The sequence below is a fragment of the Erinaceus europaeus genome, chromosome 19 (genome assembly GCF_950295315.1).
Source record: "Erinaceus europaeus chromosome 19, mEriEur2.1, whole genome shotgun sequence".
NCBI lineage: Eukaryota > Metazoa > Chordata > Mammalia > Eulipotyphla > Erinaceidae > Erinaceus > Erinaceus europaeus.
The window spans coordinates 49,178,890-49,199,230 of NC_080180.1; the positions used below are offsets into that span (position 1 = coordinate 49,178,890).

The 20,341-nt window shown below is 42.1% G+C and overlaps 1 protein-coding gene across 1 annotated transcript in view; it reads left to right on the forward strand.

Moving 5' to 3' along the window:
• DCHS2 (dachsous cadherin-related 2) overlaps nucleotides 1-20,341 on the forward strand; it is a 256,998-nt gene that overhangs the window by 184,828 nt on the left and 51,829 nt on the right. The window contains exons 10-13 of the mRNA XM_060178924.1: nucleotides 3,487-3,726; nucleotides 11,558-11,692; nucleotides 12,950-13,159; nucleotides 15,167-16,024. Of these exons, the coding sequence (XP_060034907.1) occupies nucleotides 3,487-3,726; nucleotides 11,558-11,692; nucleotides 12,950-13,159; nucleotides 15,167-16,024 (1,443 nt within the window). The remainder of the gene's footprint in view (nucleotides 1-3,486; nucleotides 3,727-11,557; nucleotides 11,693-12,949; nucleotides 13,160-15,166; nucleotides 16,025-20,341) is intronic.

Below are 20,341 nucleotides of genomic sequence, written 5' to 3' on the forward strand. Positions count from 1 at the left end.
GGGTGGATAAAATTAGAATTGTGTCTCAGTAGTATAGGTGTCAGGACTCATGAACAATTGCAGTGGCTGTTTCAGCTGAGGCATTTTTCAAAGACATGGCATGGTAATTGCTGAGAGCATCCACCATGAGATGGGCAGCCTATCTCCCACAAGACTCATCATTCTTGGAAAGAAAACTGGATTTCTCAGTAACTGTGGCTGCGCAAGTATAAAATGATAAGTAACTGTTGAGAGGCTGTTTAATAAAACCTGAATCAGTAAACCTTCTAAACTATTTGAGGAATGGCTTCTATAGGATGAGCCTGTGTTGGAGAAGCAGATGGCAATCTTAACGGAAGAATGTGACAATTGGAAGCATGTCCCAGAGAGATGTGTTCAAGTCTCTGTAAGGCTGCATGAATTATATGCTTTGATGGTGGGAGAATGGAGGCTTGTTTTATTTGTAAAGCTCTTTCTTTGAGCTATAAAAATCATAACTATTTCTTCACTAATAGAAAAGATAGTTCACTAATAGTAAGTACAAAGACTAACCCTTAAGATCAAATGTCTTTAAAAATGTAGCCATACTTGGTCAGTTTGAATCATGAAGTGGCCTTTGGCATAAGCATGCTTACTGTTAAGATGTAGACATTTATTTATTTGAAAGAGAGGGAGAGCGAGAGAGAAACAAGAACCACAGCCTCACTGGCATATGTGATACTGGAGACTGAACTCAGGACCTCATGCTTGAAGGCCCTATGCTTTATCCATTGTGCCATTTCCTGGGGCTGCTAGATTTTCTTCTTTAAATTAAGGTAGATGTTGGGTATTTAAATAATTATGATGTGGTACTCAGTGGATAATAATAGGTATGTGGCATATATATTTTTAATGTTAGGTTACCTTTAACTATCTCTAGTTAACTTTGTTGAGATACATTTTACATACCACATTAGCCACTTCTTCTTCTAGCATTTGCCCTTCTTCCGTAGCCAGTCAACAGCGTCAGGTTGAGCCTGATGTAAAGTTTCGAGACCTCCTTTGAATCTGGAGAGGTGGCAGTTGTTGACTATGTGGGTCATAGTCTGTCTGTAGCCGCAGGGGCAGTTCTGGTCGTCTCTGGCTCCCCAGCGATGGAACATAGCGGCGCACCGGCCATGGCCTGTTCGATAGTGATTGAGGAGGACCCAATCATAACCCAATCATAATTAGCCACTCACTCCAATAGACAGTGCAGGGCTTGGGAGAAAGTGCAGCAAACAGGGCCAAGTGCTCAAGTGAGTCCTAAGAGGCCAAGTGTTGGTGCACCCAGTTGAGTGCACGTGTTACTAGGCGCAAGGACCCTTGCTCAAGCGCCCTACTTACACGGGGAACACTTCATGAGTGCTGAGGCGGGTTCACAGGTGACTCTCTCTCTCTCCCCCTCCACTCTCAATTTCTCTCTGTCTTATCAAAATAGAACAGAAAAGAAAAAACCAGAAAAGATGGCCACCAGGATATGTGGATTCTTTTTTTGTTTGTTTGTTTGTTTTTAAAGATTTTATTTATTTATGAGAAAGACAGGAGGAGAGAGAAAGAACCAGACATCACATCACTCTGGCACATGTGCTGCTGGGGATCAAACTCAGGACCTCATGCTTGAGAGTCCAAAGCTTTATCATTGCACCACCTCCTGGACCACAGATCTGTGGGTTCTTAGTGCCAGCACAGAGCCCCAGCAACAACCCTGGTGACAGTGAAAACAAAACAAACAAAAGGCCCATGGAGTTCTAGCCCTGTCACTAGTGAGAGTGCTTCAGCACTAGGGAAATCACAGAGCTGTGGGGTCTCTCCCTTTCTGCTTCTCTTTCTGAAATAAAAAGAATAATAAAATAAATAAATAAGACAGGTTTGAGGGAGGTTAATGGAGTTGCACATATGCAAGGCTCCAGCACAGCAAAACCCGAAACATTGGACTCCTTTCCAATACATCACTACGATCTCGTTCTAGAATGTTTTCGTCTCTCCTAAAGAAACCTATTGGGAACCCAAGTCCCCGTAGTGGAACAAAGTAATTGTTTGGTGAAGGGGAGCAGGGTTAGAGACTGACACCTGTCTTCGGGAAATGTGAAAATGTAGCTTTGACAACAAAAATTCTATAAACCAACATGTCCTCAGTATAGTGATACTGAAAATAAATAAACAAATTAAAGAAAAGAGATCTTAGCAGGAAACCCAATTAAACACAAATCCTCATTTTTCTCTTCTTTTTTCCCCCAGTCTGGAGTGGCTACTAATCTATTTTCTGGCATTTTTCTAGGCGTTTCATCTAAATGGAATCACATAGTTTGTGAATGGGTGAGGTTTTTGTCAGTAAATTCTATTTTTTTTTCACCTTTTCACTTCATTGAGGAAATGTTGACTTGCAGGACTGTTGATGTCACACGCATAAACTTCCCCGAGTATACTCACCCCAAATTCTCATCCACTTTTATCATTTAAACTGGGATGGCTTCTCTGATGAAGAATGACACCTTTTTACCCTAGATAACACGCATGTAAATTTGACCTAAATGCTACTTGAGAAATGGCCCAATGCTTTTTTCTGTATCAGTTGATAAGATCATGTGATTTCTATCTTTCCTTTTGATGATAAGGTACATTACATTGATTGACTGTTTCCCAGGGATGAACCCCACTTGTCTTGAAGGATTATTCTCTTAATATATTGTTGTATTCAGTTAGCTAGGATTCTGTTGAGGATCTTTGTATCAATTTTCATCAAGGAGATAGGTCCATAGTTTTCTTTTTTGGTGGAGTCCTTTCCTGCTTTGGGAATCTGAGTGGTAATTAGCCTCAGATAATGTGTTTGGGAGTGTTTCCTCTGCTTCTATTTTCTAGAAGAGTTTGAGGAGGATGGGTGTTAGTTCTTTTTTGAATGTCTCGTAAAATTCATTAGGATAGTCATCTGGACCTTGGATTTTGTTCTTGGGGACGCTTTTGATTACTGTTTCAATTTCTGCACTAGTCGTTGGCCTGTTAAGTTTATTGACTTTCTCTTGTGTCAGGGTTGGAAGTTGGCATGATCTAAGAATGTTCATTTCTTCTAAGTCATTGAATTTATTTCCTAATAAATGTCCATAATAGTCTTGCATGACCCTTTGCATCTCTGCCTCGTCTGTTGTAATTAATAACTCTTCTTTCATTTCTGAGTGATTTTACCATAGCTTTCTCTCTTTTTCTCTTAGTGAGTGTAGCTAGTGGTTTATCTATTTTGTTTATCCTTTCAAAGAACCAGCTTTGGTTTCATTAATCTTCCTGATAGTTCTCTTGTTTTCTACATTGATTTCTGCTCTGCACTTAACTATTTCCTATCTCCTGCTGACCTCTGGATCTCTATACAGCTTATACTTTAACAAAGAAGTCTGGGTTTTTTATCAAGCTAAATAAATTAAACATAAGTAAGGCAAGCATAGCTTCTCTAGAGAATATTTGTTACTTGTTGTTTATCTCCCTCTTTTAAAACAGGTTTGCTGATGACAGCTTGTCCCTTGGATTATGAACTGAAGACGCAGCACGTCCTGGTCCTTCTGGCAGTGGATGACGGTGTACCTGCACTTTCTTCCTCCCAGACCATGACAGTTAATGTTCTCGATGTCAATGATGAAGCGCCAGTATGTAAGCAGCACCAGTATGAAGCTTCGGTGAAAGAAAATCAAAGCCCGGGGGAGTTTGTTGCAAGGGTTGAAGCTATAGACAGAGATTCAGGTAATTTATAAGTAAGACAATGAGAGAATTCATTCTAAAAACAAAAAATTGACAAAACTGAAACCAAATATGTCTCAGAAAAGTGTAGACAGTACCTCATTATGCCAGACTCCAGGCACCTCATTTGTCAGTGAACACAGAAAAGCACCCAGACATGTAAAATACACTGTATGCATTTATACACTTGCCTACATTGCTATTATTTACAATAGAGCAAGATACACCTAATTTTTGTTATGTTTGATCTTGATAATTAACACAAGTGTCCCAGCTGCCACTTCTTTTTTTTTAAGATTGAAATAGTTACATTGACACACAAGGTAAATGGCTCTTTATTTTGTTCTCTATTTTGTGTTACTAGAAGATATGGGAGACTTGGACTTGAATTCATTTACGTACGTGGAGAGACCTTGAACAGGTTTCAGGCTCTAATAATGCCCAGATTTTACTTCTGTTACGAATATAAATGAGTTGTCACATGAAAATATCTGAGAGCACTGTCTGCCTGTTCATGAAAAACGTTTAACAATAGTTATTATGATATTACCACTTCTTGTATTATCAATTATTGTGTCCAGACAAATGAAGTAAAAAGAAATTTTGGCTAGGAATCTCTGTATTTCTTAGAATTATTTTCCAGTATAGCTGTGAATTTGTTGGCATTGATAGCTTAGTAACTCTAATAAAAAGTTGGTTTTATTTCAAACAAAATATGTATAAAATCACAGGGCATAACAGCATATGGTAAAATTTTTCCATCTTATTTACTAAAAGTAGCTTAAACTAGTTTTATTTTAATTTTTAAATTCACATTTGTATAAAGCAAATAGAAATACTTAAGCAGTGAAGTGCTTTTACTTTTGTTCTTAAAATCATTGTAATAGATGCTTCTGTGAAAATTGTAGTAATAGTATGTTTTCCCAAAATTGCTCATGAAAAAAAAAGTGACAGTATGTTTTACTGGGGCTTTTAAACTAAATTTTATGCCATTTGGATGTTCTGTCATCAATATGCCATTTGGATGTTCTGTCATTAATATGCCATCTTTAAAAAAACATATTTCAGGTCAATTTGTAAAGTCACAAAGACTGTTTTCCCAGGACTATCCAAATTTTCTCTCCTTTGACCAGAGTGGGGCAGTGTGATCAAAGGGTTTCTTGACTGTGCTTGAAGACGCTTGACTGGAACACGCTAGTAATTGCTTGACTCAACCTGTGCTTAAAGAATTTATTTAACACATTTCTGGCAGTATGTTTTCTTTAAGGAAGAATATGCATAAGCTTTGAAGTTCACAGTATTTCCAATTCAGCAAAGTTCTCTGAGACTTCTCTGGTATACAGGGTTCTGGGTGACAGAATCTTTTCCCCAAACTATACAGACATAGCTGCACCTTGTGCCTCAGATCCTGAAATACACAGATTACTAAGCACATAAAATGCTTTCTTCCATGAATATTCCTTTATTTTGTTCATTTAATTTTTTGTAGAAGTCTCTACTTAAAGAATTTTCATCTGCTTTAATGTTTGAAGATAGGCAATACCATTTCTCTCAATTTTTTTAAATATCTACTAAAGAAGATTGTCATTAAGTATTATCTCTGTTTTTTTACTTTTGAGTTGCCTGGCATGAGTGTTATTTATTTATTTATTTATTTATTTATTTATTTATTTATTTTAGAATGAAGCTGCTACTTAAATTGAATTAGAAGCTTCTTATTTGAGAGATTTCGGTTTGGGGGACTGAGACTTCAGATGTGAAAGTCATTGCTTTTCTGGATTTGTGTTGTTGAATGTTTGAATATACATTAGCAGCTTCATGGGCCTCTTGTGCTTTCACATGCTTGGGAAACAGTTTGAGTTTACTGGAAAGCTCCCTGTTTGTAATGAGGTCTGATCTGTTAAGCACTAAGCAAATGGTTATGTAACTGCATAAGAGCTGGGTGTGCTTGTGCTTGTGCATGTCTTCACACTTTCCTAGGTCCTTTATGAGTTGCAACAAAGAAAAAGGATTATGCATGAGCATTAAATGACATAGTCAGTATTTTACCATAACTGGCATCATATTGGAATTTGTGAATGGTTTACTTTACAGTATGTATTTTTAAAAAATACTATAGCCTTGTTGACTACTAGAAGACCTAACATATGTTTCCTAGCATTCTACAATGCAATTTGAAAAATGTAAGCCTGAGCAGGGGTAGATAGCATAATGGTTATATAAAGAGATTCTCATGCCTGAGACTCCAAAGTCCCAGGTTCAATCCCCTGCACCACCATAAGCCAGAGCTGAGCAGTGCTCTGGTAAAAAAAAAAAAAAAAAAGAAAAGAAAAATGTAAGCCTAATATTTTGTAGTCATTGAAAACTCATGGGAATTGTATCATTGAATGTTTATGATGTATGACTGTATCATTCAGACTAGCTGCTGTTTTTTTAATGATTTAATAATGATAAAAAAGATTGTGGCCTAAGAGGGGCACAATTTCATACATTTCCCACCACCAGCGTTCCATATACCCTTCCTTCCATTGGAAGGTTCCCTATTCTTTATCCCTCTGGGAGTATGGACCCAAGATTTCTATATGGTGCAGAAGGTGGAAGGTCTGGCTTCTGTAATTGCTTCTCTGCTGGACGTGGACGTTGGCAGGTAGATCCGTATATCCAGCCTGTTTCTGTCTTTCCCTAGTGGGGCAGGGCTCTGGGGAGGTGAGGTTCCAGGACAAGTTGGTGAGGTCGTCTGCCCAGGGATGTCAAGTTGACATCATGGTAGCATCTGGAACTTGGTGGCTGAAAAGCATTAAGATATAAAGCAGAACAAATTGTGTAATAATTAGGAACCTAAAGATAAGAATATAGCAGATGAGATTTGGGGTCTTCGTGTTGGAAGGAACTAGTAGGTCTATTTTAGATATATTCCAAGGGGTCCATGACTTTACAAATTTTTGCCTGAGCCCCATAGATATCATGCAAGTGGACTAAAAGCATTTTCTGGGGAGATGGTGTCTAACAGGAGTTTTTTCTTGTATTAATAGGGAAAAACAACTGCCAGGTTTTAACTAAGATATCAAAACTGTGGCAGCATTTGGTGTCACTAACAAGAACTCCAATGTTGGCTAGGGAAAAAAAAAAACTCTGCCCCCATGGCCCATCTCTGCCATTATATCTGTCCCTGTCTGCCATTACCTAGAGGAAAGAATGCCACACCAAAGAGGGGACTCACTCTTGGCCGATAGATTTGTACCATAATGGTAAATCCAATGAAATTAAGTTTTTTTTAAAAAAAAATTCTTTGATAGAGACAGAGAAATTGAGAGCAAAGGGGAGGAGATAGAGAGGGCAAGAGAGACACCAGCAGCACTGCTTCACTGCTTCTGAAGCTTTCCCCCCTGCAGATAGGGACCAGGGACTTGAACCAGGGTCCTCGTGCATAGTAATATATGCAATCAACCTGATCCTACATCTAATGTAACTAAATAGTATGTTTGCATACAGAAACATTGACTTATACAATGAGGTTATAATCTCTGTTCTATACAAAATCTATTCTTTCCCTAGACTTATCTTGAATAAACCCTACACCTGTTATTCTGGAAGATATCTTGCATTGAATGTACAACTGTACCCAACACTCCAGAGGAGAAGAAACTCTAGGAGGATAGTATTTTATATAGCTCTTCAGATCTAAGACTCCATTCAGATGCACCTAACTTTAGTGGTGCTAAACTTTGGAAATAACTTTGTTTTGGAAATCAGTTAATTATAGTAACTATATATTCCTGGGCATGGCAAACTTTGGGAATGCTTCATCTAGGCCCGGAATAGGAGAGTTCTCTATCCTTATGGGAAATTATCTCCATTCTAAGATGGAAACCTGTTGTGCATAAGCTGAAGGAAAGAATAGTGTAGATTCTTAAATTATCTAAATGTGTGACAGCTTGGAATAATAATTTATCACCTGCTTCTTTTTTAAAGTCCAATTTCCTAGAGAAAGAAAGAAGTTGTGTTGTCTCCTGCTTAGGCAAACTATCCATCAGTTTTTTTTTCTTTTTTCTTTATTTGCCTCCAGAGTTGTCACTGAGGCTCAGTGCCTGCACTATGAATCCACTGCTCCTGGAGGCCATTTCCCCCATTTTGTTGCCCTTTGTTGCTGTTATTATTGTTATTGTTGCCATTGCTGCTGTTGTTGTTGTTGGATAGGACAGAGAGAAATTGAGAGAGGAGGGGACGTCAGAAGGGGAGAGAAAGATAAGACACCTGCTTCACTGCCTGTGAAGCGGCTGCCACACAGGTGGGGAGTTGGGGACTCAAACCAGGATCCTTAACGCTGGTCCTTACGTTGGTCCTCACAATTCATGCAATGTGCGCTTAGCCCACTGTGCTACTCCCACCCCCCCCCAGTTGTTCCATTTTTTTGTTCCATTTCATTAGTAGTTACTCATTAACACCCCCATTCTTTTATCATCACTATTTCACCTCATCTTTTGACTCAACCCATTCCAGGTATGTGTAAGGAAAGCCATAGGACTCAGGCCTAATTGATGTTTTGTCCTGGTTCTAGTAGTACTTCCACTACCACCTTATAACTCTTCTGTTTGCTCTTTATAAATATCTGGTTGTCTGTTACATATAAATTCTTTTTTGCCTCCAGGGTTATTGCTGGGGCTCAATGCCTGCCCTATGAATCCACTGCTCCTTTTTTTTTTTTTTTAATTATTTTGATAGGACAGAGAGAAATTGAGAGAGGAGGGGAAGATAGGGAGAGAGAAGGATAGACACCTGCAGACCTGCTTCACCACTTGTGAATCCCCCCTAACCCCCATGCAGGTGGGGAGACAGGGCCTTGAACTGGGATCCTTGTGCAGGTCCTTTGTATAAATTCTTAGAAATGATTTCTACACATATTCTCTAGGTTTATTTCAGTATAAATTTTGGAGGGATCTTGCTGTTCTGCTGAAACTTTGAACGGTCTCTGACTGAGCCAGATCTGTGCTTGATGCCTGCACTATGTCTCCACACGGTTCTAGTGATGGGTCTTCACATGAAGAAACAAGAAGTGAAATACATCTAAGATATTTGTGTACCTGCTGCTCAGTTTAGATCTGACCTTAGGGAGGTTAGTTGTGATTCCCCTAAGAGCATTCTGGTTTTCTAACAATGACTTGAACTGTGAGTTTAAAGCGCAGACTTTAAACTGTAAACTTCTTTCAGTAATTTGCTAGTACTTCCTGAAACAGTCCCCTCACATCACATCCATTTTTGCTATCATGTGGCCAAAATCACCATTTGGCCCTCTAGGAAATCTGAATATTTTTTTTTACTAGTCATTTTAACACTATCAAACATAGGTCTTTCAGCTGAGAAATTATCAGACCATAGTGGAGTCAAGAAATCATTTATTTAAGACAATGAGCATGACCTGAATCCACAACCAAAGTGGGAATCCCTAAGTATGTTCCACCAGAGTCAGGATGTAGGGGAGTTGTAAAGGATCAAGTAGGTTTTCTGTTTCTTTTTGCCAGGCTCAAGTCCACAGCCCCCACCACACTGGGGGGCAATTTCTATGTTGTAGTGTCTCCCCCGCCTGCCTCCCCCCTTCCTCCCCACCTCCCTCACTCCTTCACTCAGTCTCCCTCTCACTCCCCCTTTCAGTTTCTGTCTGAAAGTGGAACAGTAAACCCCTGGTGACTGGGGGGAAAAAACTCAGAAAGTAAAAGACAAGTACTAGATGATTTATCTCACATCTGAAAGCTTAATAAGGCAAATGAGCTGTCAAGCCACAACCCTCAGTGAAGCAGGCTGGACTGTACAGGGAAAGGAACGGACACGTGAGGAACAACCTGGAGTGGGAGAGTCAGGAGGTCATGCGATCGTAGGGATTGAGAACTAGGAACAGACACAGGTCTGTGTATCTGTACACATAATGTACGTCCATGTCACCTTCATTAGACTTGTGTCATAAGCATGACACTAAATGTCTTCAGATCCAGTTTTCCAATTTGCTTAGGTGATAGAACGAGGCCAAATGTTGTCTATTTTACTTTGCCATTCTTGGTTTTCAAGCCTGATGATGATGTGTTTGTACTGGGGGATTCTGAGAATATGAGGGGTAAGAAATGAGGTGCTAATTGAATTCTAGTGAAACACTCTGGAGTTATATCTTGTTATCTAAGTCATGAGTGGGGCTTGGGGTTTGAAGTTTGGAGTGTGAGAATGTACACATGCAAGATGTATATGGAAGACCTACAGCCTGTGGGATGGACGTCACACTGAGTTGAGACAAGCCAAAAAGAGAAAGACAATAGCAAATGACCTCATTCATTAGTGAGACTTAATAGGAATGGGGAGGGAGAGCACAAGGTGAAACATTAAGGCAGTTTTGTTGTTGTTGTAGTTATTGTTTTTTTTTGTTGTTATTGTTTGTTTTTTTTACCACAGCTCTGGTTTATGGTGGTGTGGGGGATTGAGCCTGGGACTTTGGAGCCTCAGGCATGAGAGTCTCCTTACATAACCATTATGCTATCTACCCCCCATCCCACAAATTGAAACATGTATTGCACTAAACCAGAATACTCTGAGGAGAGAAGGAGAGGGAGGAAGAAAACCTTGGAGGTCTGGTACATAATGAAATGTGCACATGTGTCAGTGATGCGCTGTGGAAAATCTGTATATATGTGACTTTACCAAAGCCAAGGAAATATGAGAACAGTAGTAAAGCACATTAGACAATAATGGTGCAGCAGAGGGGAAGGAAGGCTCAGCTGTAGAGATCAGGACTTTTCTGCCTAAGACTCCTGGTTTGATCCCCAGCACCACAAATGCTGAGCAGTGTTCTAGCCTCTCTTTTTCTCTCCTGAAATAAATAAGATCCATTTTAAAGAACACACAGTATCTCACCACTTATTAAAGTGTAAGGTTCTAATTTATTCTTTTTTACAATATTTATGATCTTTATTTATTTATTTATTAGGTAGAGACAGCCAGAAATCAAGAGGGAAGGGTGAGGGTAGAGACAGGGAGACACCTGCAGCCCTGCTTCATTTCTAATTTATTCTAAGACAGTGTGTGTAATAACTGAGGTATATATATCATTATGCGGTGTAGCATATAACAGCTACCGAGACTCTTGGGAATTCAGCAGAGAACACAGGAAACTGAAAGGAGCTGGTGTAGAATGTGAAGGAAGAACAGAGGCCTGGAGTGCAGTCACCAGAGCGAGCGCTGTGGGTGCTCTTGAACAGCCAGCCAGGGAAGTGACCTGACACTTTGCTCTGGGGAGAAACTAAACCTCAAGAACACCCGAAGAATTCTTCTCCAAACGTGCGCTGATCGTGTGGCACCACACTCCTCACACACGGAGGCAGCTCTGCGTGCCTTCCTTCCATGCTGGAGAATCAACGGAGCTGTGCCCAGGCATTCACAGACCTCACTCGGCAGAACCTGTCATTGGCCCCACAGGCTTACAGTTATGTCATTAAGTCCCAGACGGGTGTACGCAGGAGTAACTAGGAATATGTTGTAGGGTTGCAGACTCTTAAGAGATCTTTTTATGGGAGGGAAAAAAATCTTAAGCATTCCCTGTGGGGAAGTCTCGTAAGACTTTTGAAAATAGAGCCTTTCAGCCCATGAGGCTTTTTATTTAGCAAGAGCAGTCCAAAGAGGTTTTTTGTTTGTTGGTTTGTTTGTTTGTTTTTTCAAACCTTAATTTGAAGATTATTTAAGTGTCTTGACTTATTTACATCTTTGGCCTACCGTAATCATAGAAAAAATACTAGGGAAGCAGATGAATGGAATCCCAAGGGATAATTACTAAGTTTTCTTTTTTATTTCCTTTAAGGAATCAATGCCAAGCTTCGGTTTGAAATCCTTCCAGGTGCTTCATTTGAATTGTTCCAGATCAACCCCGACACTGGTGTGGTGGAGACGGCCACCACACTTGACAGAGAAGTTCAAGAGTTCTTCACGCTTCGAGGTAAGTTATCCCTTGCTGGTGCCTGACAGTTAGTGTTTGTGTGGCAGGGCTTGGGGGGTGAGGGGTGTGGACAGATAGCTTACCTGGCAGGTTGCCTGCTTTGTCATTCGAGTGGCCTAAGTTCAAGTTCCCCGCCACATGGGAGGGCTGTTCAAGGCACCAGGGGCAACTTGGGTGCTGTGCTGCTTCACCCTCCGTCTCACTGTCTGTCAGGCCCAAGTCCCCAGTGAGGAGAAAACCAAAACTGGACAGTAGGAGGCTTCAGAGACCTGTGTCCACCTCTGTTCATAGCAGCACAATTTGGTATAGCCCAACCTTGGCAGCATCCCAGATGCCCAGTGACAGATGAGTGCCTAAGAAAAGTGTAGGGTATATACACAATGGAATACTATGAAGCTGTTAAAACTGATGAAACCGTATCTTGGGTAGAGCTTGAGGGTATCCAGTTGAGTGAAATAGGCCAGAAAGAGAAGGACCGACACTGAATGATCTCACTCATAGGTGGAAATTAAGAAACGGACAATAAGGGAAAAACGTAAGGTGGAATTTGGACTGGGTGTGGCATATTGCACCAAAGCAAAGGACTCTGGGGAAGGAGGGGAAGGGATGGGATAGAGGGGTGTTGGGTTCCTGGTGTCTGATAGGGGAGGGGACCTAGTTTGGGATAGTGTCTTCTAGACACCTAGGCACCTGTCATGGGGAGATGAGAAGTTATACATACCTATGTGTCACAACTATACTGTAAACCATTAAATCCCCAAGTAAATAATATTTTTAAAAAGTAAGATTGGTGGGAGTTGGGTGGTAGCGCAGCGGGTTAAGTGCACATAGCACCAAGCACAAGGACTGGCGTAAGGATCCCGGTTCGAGCCCCTGGCTCCCCACCTGCAGGGGAGTCACTTCACAGGTGGTGAAGCAGGTCTGCAGGTGTCTATCTTTCTTTCCCCCTCTCTGTCTTCCCCTCCTCTCTGCATTTCTCTCTGTCCTCTATAACAATGACAACATCAATGACAACAGCAACAGTAACTACTACAACAATAAAAAAACAACAAGGGCAACAAAAGGAAAAATAAAGAAATTTTAAAAAAAGAAAGAGAAAGGAAAACCCATTAAAAAATAAGATTAGTGCTGCAGTGTGACATTTTAGTCAGTATCTTTATATACAGCAGTTTTGGCCCATTGCTACCCAGTGAGCTTGGGCATTGTCTTTCAGGGGTGAATTAACAGCCACACATATGCTCCTCTCTTCCACGTCAGTCCTTGTGAGAGACGGGGGCAACCCATCACTGTCCTGCACCGCGACCATTCTCTGTTCCATAGAAGATGAAAACGATCACACCCCGGAAGTTATTGTTCCCAGTCATGACATTGTGGTTCTGGAAAACCAAGAGCCAGAGGTTGTCTTCACTGTGTTGGCCTCTGACATGGATGCTGGCAAAAATGGAGTCCTCAAGTATCAGATAATTGGTAAGAATGGTATCAAAGTCCACTCACCCCCCAGGATTTTGAGTAAGCAGATAGTGTTCCGCTCAAGTCACTCCCTAAGATGTGAAGAGAGATCTTGCTAAATCCAGTGTGCCCTGCTCAGTTTTTATTCATTTTTCTATTTTAGTGAGATGCACAGAGAGAGACAGACACCAGAGCACTGTTCAGCTCTGGCTTATGGGAGTGCTGGGGGTTGAACCTGAGACCTTGGAACCTTAGGCATGAGTCTTTTTAGCATAACCATTATGCTATCTCCCCAGCATATAGCTTTTTAAATTAAATTTTATACTAGTGATTTAATAATATTAACAAGATTGTAGGATAAGAGAGGTACAATTCTGTATGGTTCCCATCACCAGAGTTCCCTGTCCCATCCCCTCCATTGGAAGCTTCCATGTCCTTTATCCCTCTGAGAGTATGGACCAGATTCCCTCATGGGGTTCAGGAGGTAGAAGGTCTGGCTTCTGTAATTGCTTCTCTACTGAACATGGACACTGGCATGTGGATCCATACCCTCAACCTGTTTCTGTCTTTTCCTAGTGGGATAGGACTCTGGAGAGGTAGGGTTCCAGGACACATAAGTGAGGACTTCTGCAATAAGAGGAGCTCTGTCAGCAAGACCATAATCACTGGCATAATCAAATATGCTTGATTTGCATTTGGGTGGACAGGAATCATTTGCATTAATAGCAGTCTCCAAAAGTGTGCAGAATAATAGACTAGATGAAGAACAATGAGGCTGGACGCAAAGCTGGGCTCGATGCCGCCTTTCCACAGCTGTTTCCACCCCCGGTACACCACTTACCTTTATCTGGCGGTCATGTCTTCCTCTTCTCATTTCCCCAGCATCCAGCACACAGCTGGCATGTACCAGGTGCTCTTCGATGTTTACTGAGTGAAACTATCCCCTTATTGGCCACAGATGTCCATGAGGTGAAGGTCTGCCTGGGCATCCTTACTTGCGGTACAGATTCACCGTGTTTCAGGGCTGACTGCAAATGGCAGCCGCTTCTCCTCAGCACCTGACTCTGCCTGTGGCTACTGCTGTCTTTCTGCGTCATCCACCCCCCAATATACCTCTGGGGTGTGGGGGTAGTGGCCCTCATTCAAGCACAAGGCCAGAAATCCTTGAACCCCATGTTGCATGCCTGGTTTCAGAGTGAGAGCTTTTTTGGTCCTGAGAATAAGTTTGATTCTGTATAGCACCATGGAAGATGGTAAGAGACAGATTTCTTTGGAAGGATAAGAAAGAAAAACCAGTATTACCTTTGTTACAAAGCAAGTAGAGCTTCCCCTTCGCTAGCAGAAGTGTTACATTCACAAAGTGTCGTGAACAACTAAGAGGAATCCTACTTATGAACTGCAGTGGTATTGAGTACAACTACCGTAGTTATTTACAACCAACATACAGAAATAGGTATTAAATTCTGTTTCTCATCCCTAACTTTCATAGATGGTTTGATTTTAATTAACATATATATGTATATGTATTTGATGGAAATTGAGAAGGCAGGGGAGATGGAAAGTGGGAGAGAGAAACAGAGACACCTGCAGCACTGCCTCACCACTCCTGAAGCTTTCCCCCTGCCGGGAACTTGAACCTGGCTGGGTCCTTATGCATGATAATAACATGCACTAAACCAGGTGTGCCACCACCGGGTCCCCATATATATGTTTCAGTCTTCTCAAAAGGAAAACTCTCTGACTGTAAAAGCTGTAGATGCACACACAGAAACCACAGGGCTGCAAATCAAAGCAAGGATTCTAGTAATGACTCAGTTAAGGTCTATTTTGAATTCTGTTGTTTCATGTATCCCCTTATGACAGAAATACCACTGGCAAGAAGGACATTATTGTACCCACAGTCGTATTCCCTGGGACTGAGAAAAGTGCTGACCTGTTATCATCAGAAAACAGCAGTTTTCTCAGTGACTGAAGGAGTCCACGAACAGATAGTTTCAGTGTTCTGGCATTTGTTCTCTCACATAGGTGGAAACGCCGACGGGCACTTTGCTGTGGATGAAGCATCAGGTGAGCTCTCCACCACTCGTGCTCTGGACCGGGAGCAGGTGAGCCGTTTCTCACTGCTTCTCCTGTGTTCTGACCGGGGAGACCCACCCCGAAGCTCTGCTCTGCAGTTACAAGTCCAGGTGCTGGACGACAATGACCACAGCCCTTGGTTCCCCATGCTCCACTACCTGCCCTCCGTGAGGGAAGATGCTCCCGTGGGGACAGTGGTCCTCGTGCTATCCGCCCTGGACCCAGATGAAGGCCTGAGTGGACAAGTGGAGTATTTCCTCCTGGATGAGGCATCTTCTGTGTTCACCGTCGATGCTGTGACAGGCACGTTGCGGACCAGCCGTTCCCTTGACCGAGAAGCCAGAGCCCAGCACACGTTCAGGGTGGAGGCCAGAGACCTGAGCCCCTATGGCTCCAGAAGCACCACAGTCACCATCCATGTGCAAGTCACAGATGTCAATGACAATGACCCATGCTGGGAACAGAACCCTTTGGACATCTTCGTTTCCCCCCAGTTGCCCACCAACCACACAGTTGCCGTTCTGAGAGCCAGCGACGCAGACTCAGGGCCCAACGGAACCGTTGTTTTTAGCTTTGCAGAGGACCAGTCGCTGTTTTCTCTTGATCCATATACAGGAGAAATCCGACTCCAGCAAAACTTGCCTTTGGAACATTTTCCTGTCTGGCTGAAATTAAACTCTGTAGACCAAGGGACCCCATCGAGGACAGCCAGAGGTCTCCTTGTTATTCACCTGGAAGGAGAGGAGGTCGGGATCTCCTTCAGCCACTCTCTGTACCAGGGAACAGTGGCTGAAAACTGTGAGGAAGGTAAGTGCACTTAAAAAAATAAAAGTACTATTATTATTTCCTCCGGGGTTATCACTAGGGCTCAGTTCCAGCACTAGGACTCCACCATTCGCTGGTAGCCAGTTTTTCCCTTTTTTTTTTTTTTTAAATAGGACAGAGAAGAAATGAGAGAGGAAGGGAAGACAGAGAGGGAGAGAAAGACAGACACATGCAGATCTGCTTCCCTGCTCATGAAGCAGATCACCTGCAAGTAGGGAGCTGGGCTCAAACCCAGGTCCTTGCACTTGGTAATATGTTCGCTCAACTTATTAATGGGGTGTGCCACCACACAGCGCTCTTTTTAATTTTTTAATCTTCATTTATTTATTGGATAGTGAGAGTCAGAAATAGGAAGGGATGGGAGAGAGAGAGAGGAAGAGAGGTGAATGTACTTCCAAGTCTTTCTTGGAATATTTGACAAAATGCTTAGAATGAGGACCATACAATAAGTGTTATTGCCAAGTCTGTTACCCAATCTTCATCTGACCAAGGCTTATCATGTCTGTTATTATCTAAAAACTACTACTAGAAAAATAAGCTTGAGTTTAGTAAGACACACACCTGTGTTCTTGATATCTTAACAGATTCATTTATTATGAAAGAGAGAATGAAGGAGGAGAGAGGAGGGCCGGGGCACCACTCAGCTCTGGAATAGGGTGGCACCACGTGTGTCCTCTTGAGCTTTGAGCACACAGGTTCTGAAAACACACACCATTAATGACAAGGAAAACATAAGGAAGTTCTGAAAAATAAATCTTGTAAAGTTTTTGAAGTGTATTTAAGTTTACAACCTCTACAAGCAAGATTCCTGTTAACTTAACATACATGAAACCCTGGCAGCTGTACGTTTTCATTGTGTCAAAGTCCAGCAAGGGGGCCCTGGCTGTGTTGCACCTGGCAGAGCATGAGGACCTGGGCTCAAGCCCCCTGTGCTCATCTTCAGGGGGAGAGGCAGGTTTGTCTTTTGCTGTCTGCCTCTCTATATCCCCTTCCTCAGTTTCTCTCTGTCTTTATCAAAAATACACAAGGGGAGTTGGGTGGTAGCACAGCGGGTTAAGCGCAGGTGACGCCAAGCTCAGGTGACGCCAAGCGCAGGTGACGCCAAGCACAAGAACCGGCGTAAGGATCCCGGTTCGAGCTCCCGGCTCCCCACCTGCAGGGGAGTCGCTTCACAGGTGGTGAAGCAGGTCTGCAGGTGTCTTATCTTTCTCTTCCCCTCTCTGTCTTTCTCTCCTCTCTCCAATTCTCTCTGTCCTATCCAACAATGACGACATCAACAACAACAGTAGGAACTGCAACAATAAAAAACAACAAAGACAACTAAAGGGAATAAATAAATAAATATTTAAAAAATAAATACACAAAAATTTAAGAATACAATGGGAGAGGTGATGTTTGTTTTGGTTTAGTGCTAGGGCACACCCTGGGTTCAAATTCTGACATTCTGACTCAGTTTCTCTGTATCCTTGGGCACTGAGTCTCTCTAGGCTTCAGTTTCTTTTCTTTTTCTTTTTTTAAAATGTAATTAGTGATTTAACAATGATAAATAAGATTGTAAGGTAACAGGGGTACAATTTCATACAGTTCCTACCACTAGAGTTCTGTGTCTCATCTCTTCCATTGGAAGCTCCCTATTCTTAATCCTTCTGGGAATTTGGATCAAAATTCTTTTTTGGGGTGTAGGACATGGAAGGTCTGGCTTCTGTAATTGATTGCTGGACATGATCGTTATCAGGTCAATCCATACCGCCAGCCTCTTTTCCTAGTGGGGTAGGGCTCTGGAGAGGTTCCAGGACATATTGGTGAGGTCATCTACTCAAGGAAGTCAGGATGGAATCAGCGTCTGAAACCAAGTAACATCTGCAACTTGGTAGCTGAATGGAGGTAAGATATAAAGCAGAACAAATTGTTTAATAAACAGGAACCTAAAGATAATAATAAAACAGATGGAATTAAGGGGTCTTTGTGTGAGAAGAAGCTAAGAAATCTATTTTAGTTATCTTCCATGGGGCCCATTACTGAGTATGTTTTGCCTGAGCCAGATAGCTAACATGCAGGTGAACTGAAAGTATTGTCTGGGATGCTGGTTTCAGAGTTGAGAATAGGACTAGAAAGTTGGATTAAAGCAGAGAGTAGCTGCCAAACTTGAAGAGAATACATAAACACAATTACTTGTTTACCACATCAACCTGACCCAGGGCCCATGGATATTCATATTGAGCACAGGAGGCTATATAACCTCCTGGCCCTGTCCATCTGAGCTCACAGTTCATGATGACAGCTCATTTCAGGACCAGTCTTCCTCAAGGGGCAGAGTAAGATGACCCAGCCTCCCTTCAGAGAGTGGGGCAGTCCCTACCATTGCTCCTCGACAGTGAGCACAAGGATCTGGAGACTAGACCTCAGTTTCTTAAGTTGGCAGCTAACGTAATCATATAGGTTTTTCTGAGGACTGAGAGGCTTATATAAAGGACTTTACATAATGGCTGTTGCATCATTGTAGGCCTGTCATAAACAGCCTTATCATCAGCACTACTCATTATTACATCATTGTGTCCCTGTCCATGATGGCTTGTAAGCAGTGTTTTGTATCTGACTTCAAGAAGTTCAGCATCGTTGGTACAACTCAGAACGGACTTCTGTGAACAGTGACTGTGCTTCCTGATAACGCTGACTTATTTTTCAGTTATTTCCCCATGTAAATTTATTCCCTCGTGAGAAACATTAAAAAAAATCCACATAAACAAAACCAGTGGAGCATCATAAATGATGGTACTGTACTTGGTCTTTCCTGTGAAAGAGTCCTCTGTGAACCAGATGGGAAGGAGGGGCTGTAAATATTCTGAATGTCTTTGAGATGAGATGTAACCTATGTGCTTTTCATTGGCTCTCAGTGCACGAAACAATTTCATTAGGGCTTCTAGCAGCCAGCTTTTACTTCCTCAATTTCACCACCAGAGCTTTGGCTATCTCAGTGAAGATGAATAGACCCCAGCATGGACTATTGGTGACCTTATGTATCTCTCTGAATTACTGTGGGGAGAAAATTGAAATTATAGATCATATTGAGACTTAGAAAGACTGAAACGGAGTTAAAAGATGGTGGCACATGAGGGCATTCCAACTAGTAAGGTGTATCAATATTATCTACTAAGCAAAGACATGGCATGTTGAGGGGAAAGCCTTCACCTGGCCCTTTGGCCATGCTATCAGTGTAATCTGGTCCTGGAGAGGAGAAGGCCGCGCTCGTGTGGAGAATGCTAGTAGGAGCTACAGTAGCTGTGTGGGGGCTCTTGTTGCTCTCCTGCTCATGAGGGTTCAGTTCTCCTTCTCCATCTGAGACATGGAGATGAAAATATCTTCTTTTTAAAAAAAATTTTTATATTTATTTTCTCTTTCGCTCCCTTGTTTTTCTTTTTTGTTATAGTTATTGTTGTAGTTGTTATTGATGGCATTGTTGGGTAGGACTGAGAGAAATGGAGAGAGGAGGGGAACACAGAGGGGGAGAGAAAGACAGACACCTGCAGACCTGCTTCACCGATTGTGAAGCGACGCCCCTGCAGTTGGGGAGCTGGGGGTTCGAACAGGGATCCTTACGCCGGTTCTTGCGCTTGGTTCCACCTGCGCTTGGTGTCACATGTGCTTAATCCACTATGCTACCACCCAACTCCCGAAAATATCTTCTTTGGAGGCTTGGGGAGATAATACAGTGATTTGTGAACCAGACTTTTATGCCTGAGACCTCAGAGATCCCCAGGTTCAATCTCCAGCAATAGCACAAACAGAGGTGAGCAGTGTTCTAGTCTCTCTCTCTTCCTGCCTCTCTTTCATTGAAATGACATAAATAATTTTTTTTTAAGAAAAGAAGATGTTTTCTTCACAGGAGTTAAATGAGGCCACAGGAACTAGCCGTTACGTTTTTCTTATACTATTATTCTTCTCTTTCTGTCCCAAATCCTTGAATTGTACTGTTAACTGAGTACAGATTCTCACCAGAAAAACCAGATGTTACTCAGCAATTATGTAATGATGAAATACTTGCAGTCTTTCTATTCTATTCCATTTTGTCTCCATAACGGATAAAAATGCTACTTTACAGAGGTGCTGGGCAGAGGCAGACCCAGTCGAGCACATGTGTTAAAGTGTGCAAGGACCTCAGTTGAAATCTCTGGCCCCCACCTGCAGGAGGGAATTATTCTGAGTGCAACGCTACAGGTGTCTCTCTGTCTTTCTCCCTCTTTGCCTCCATGCACCCCTCTCAATTTCTCTCTCCAATAAATAAAAAATACATACAAAGGG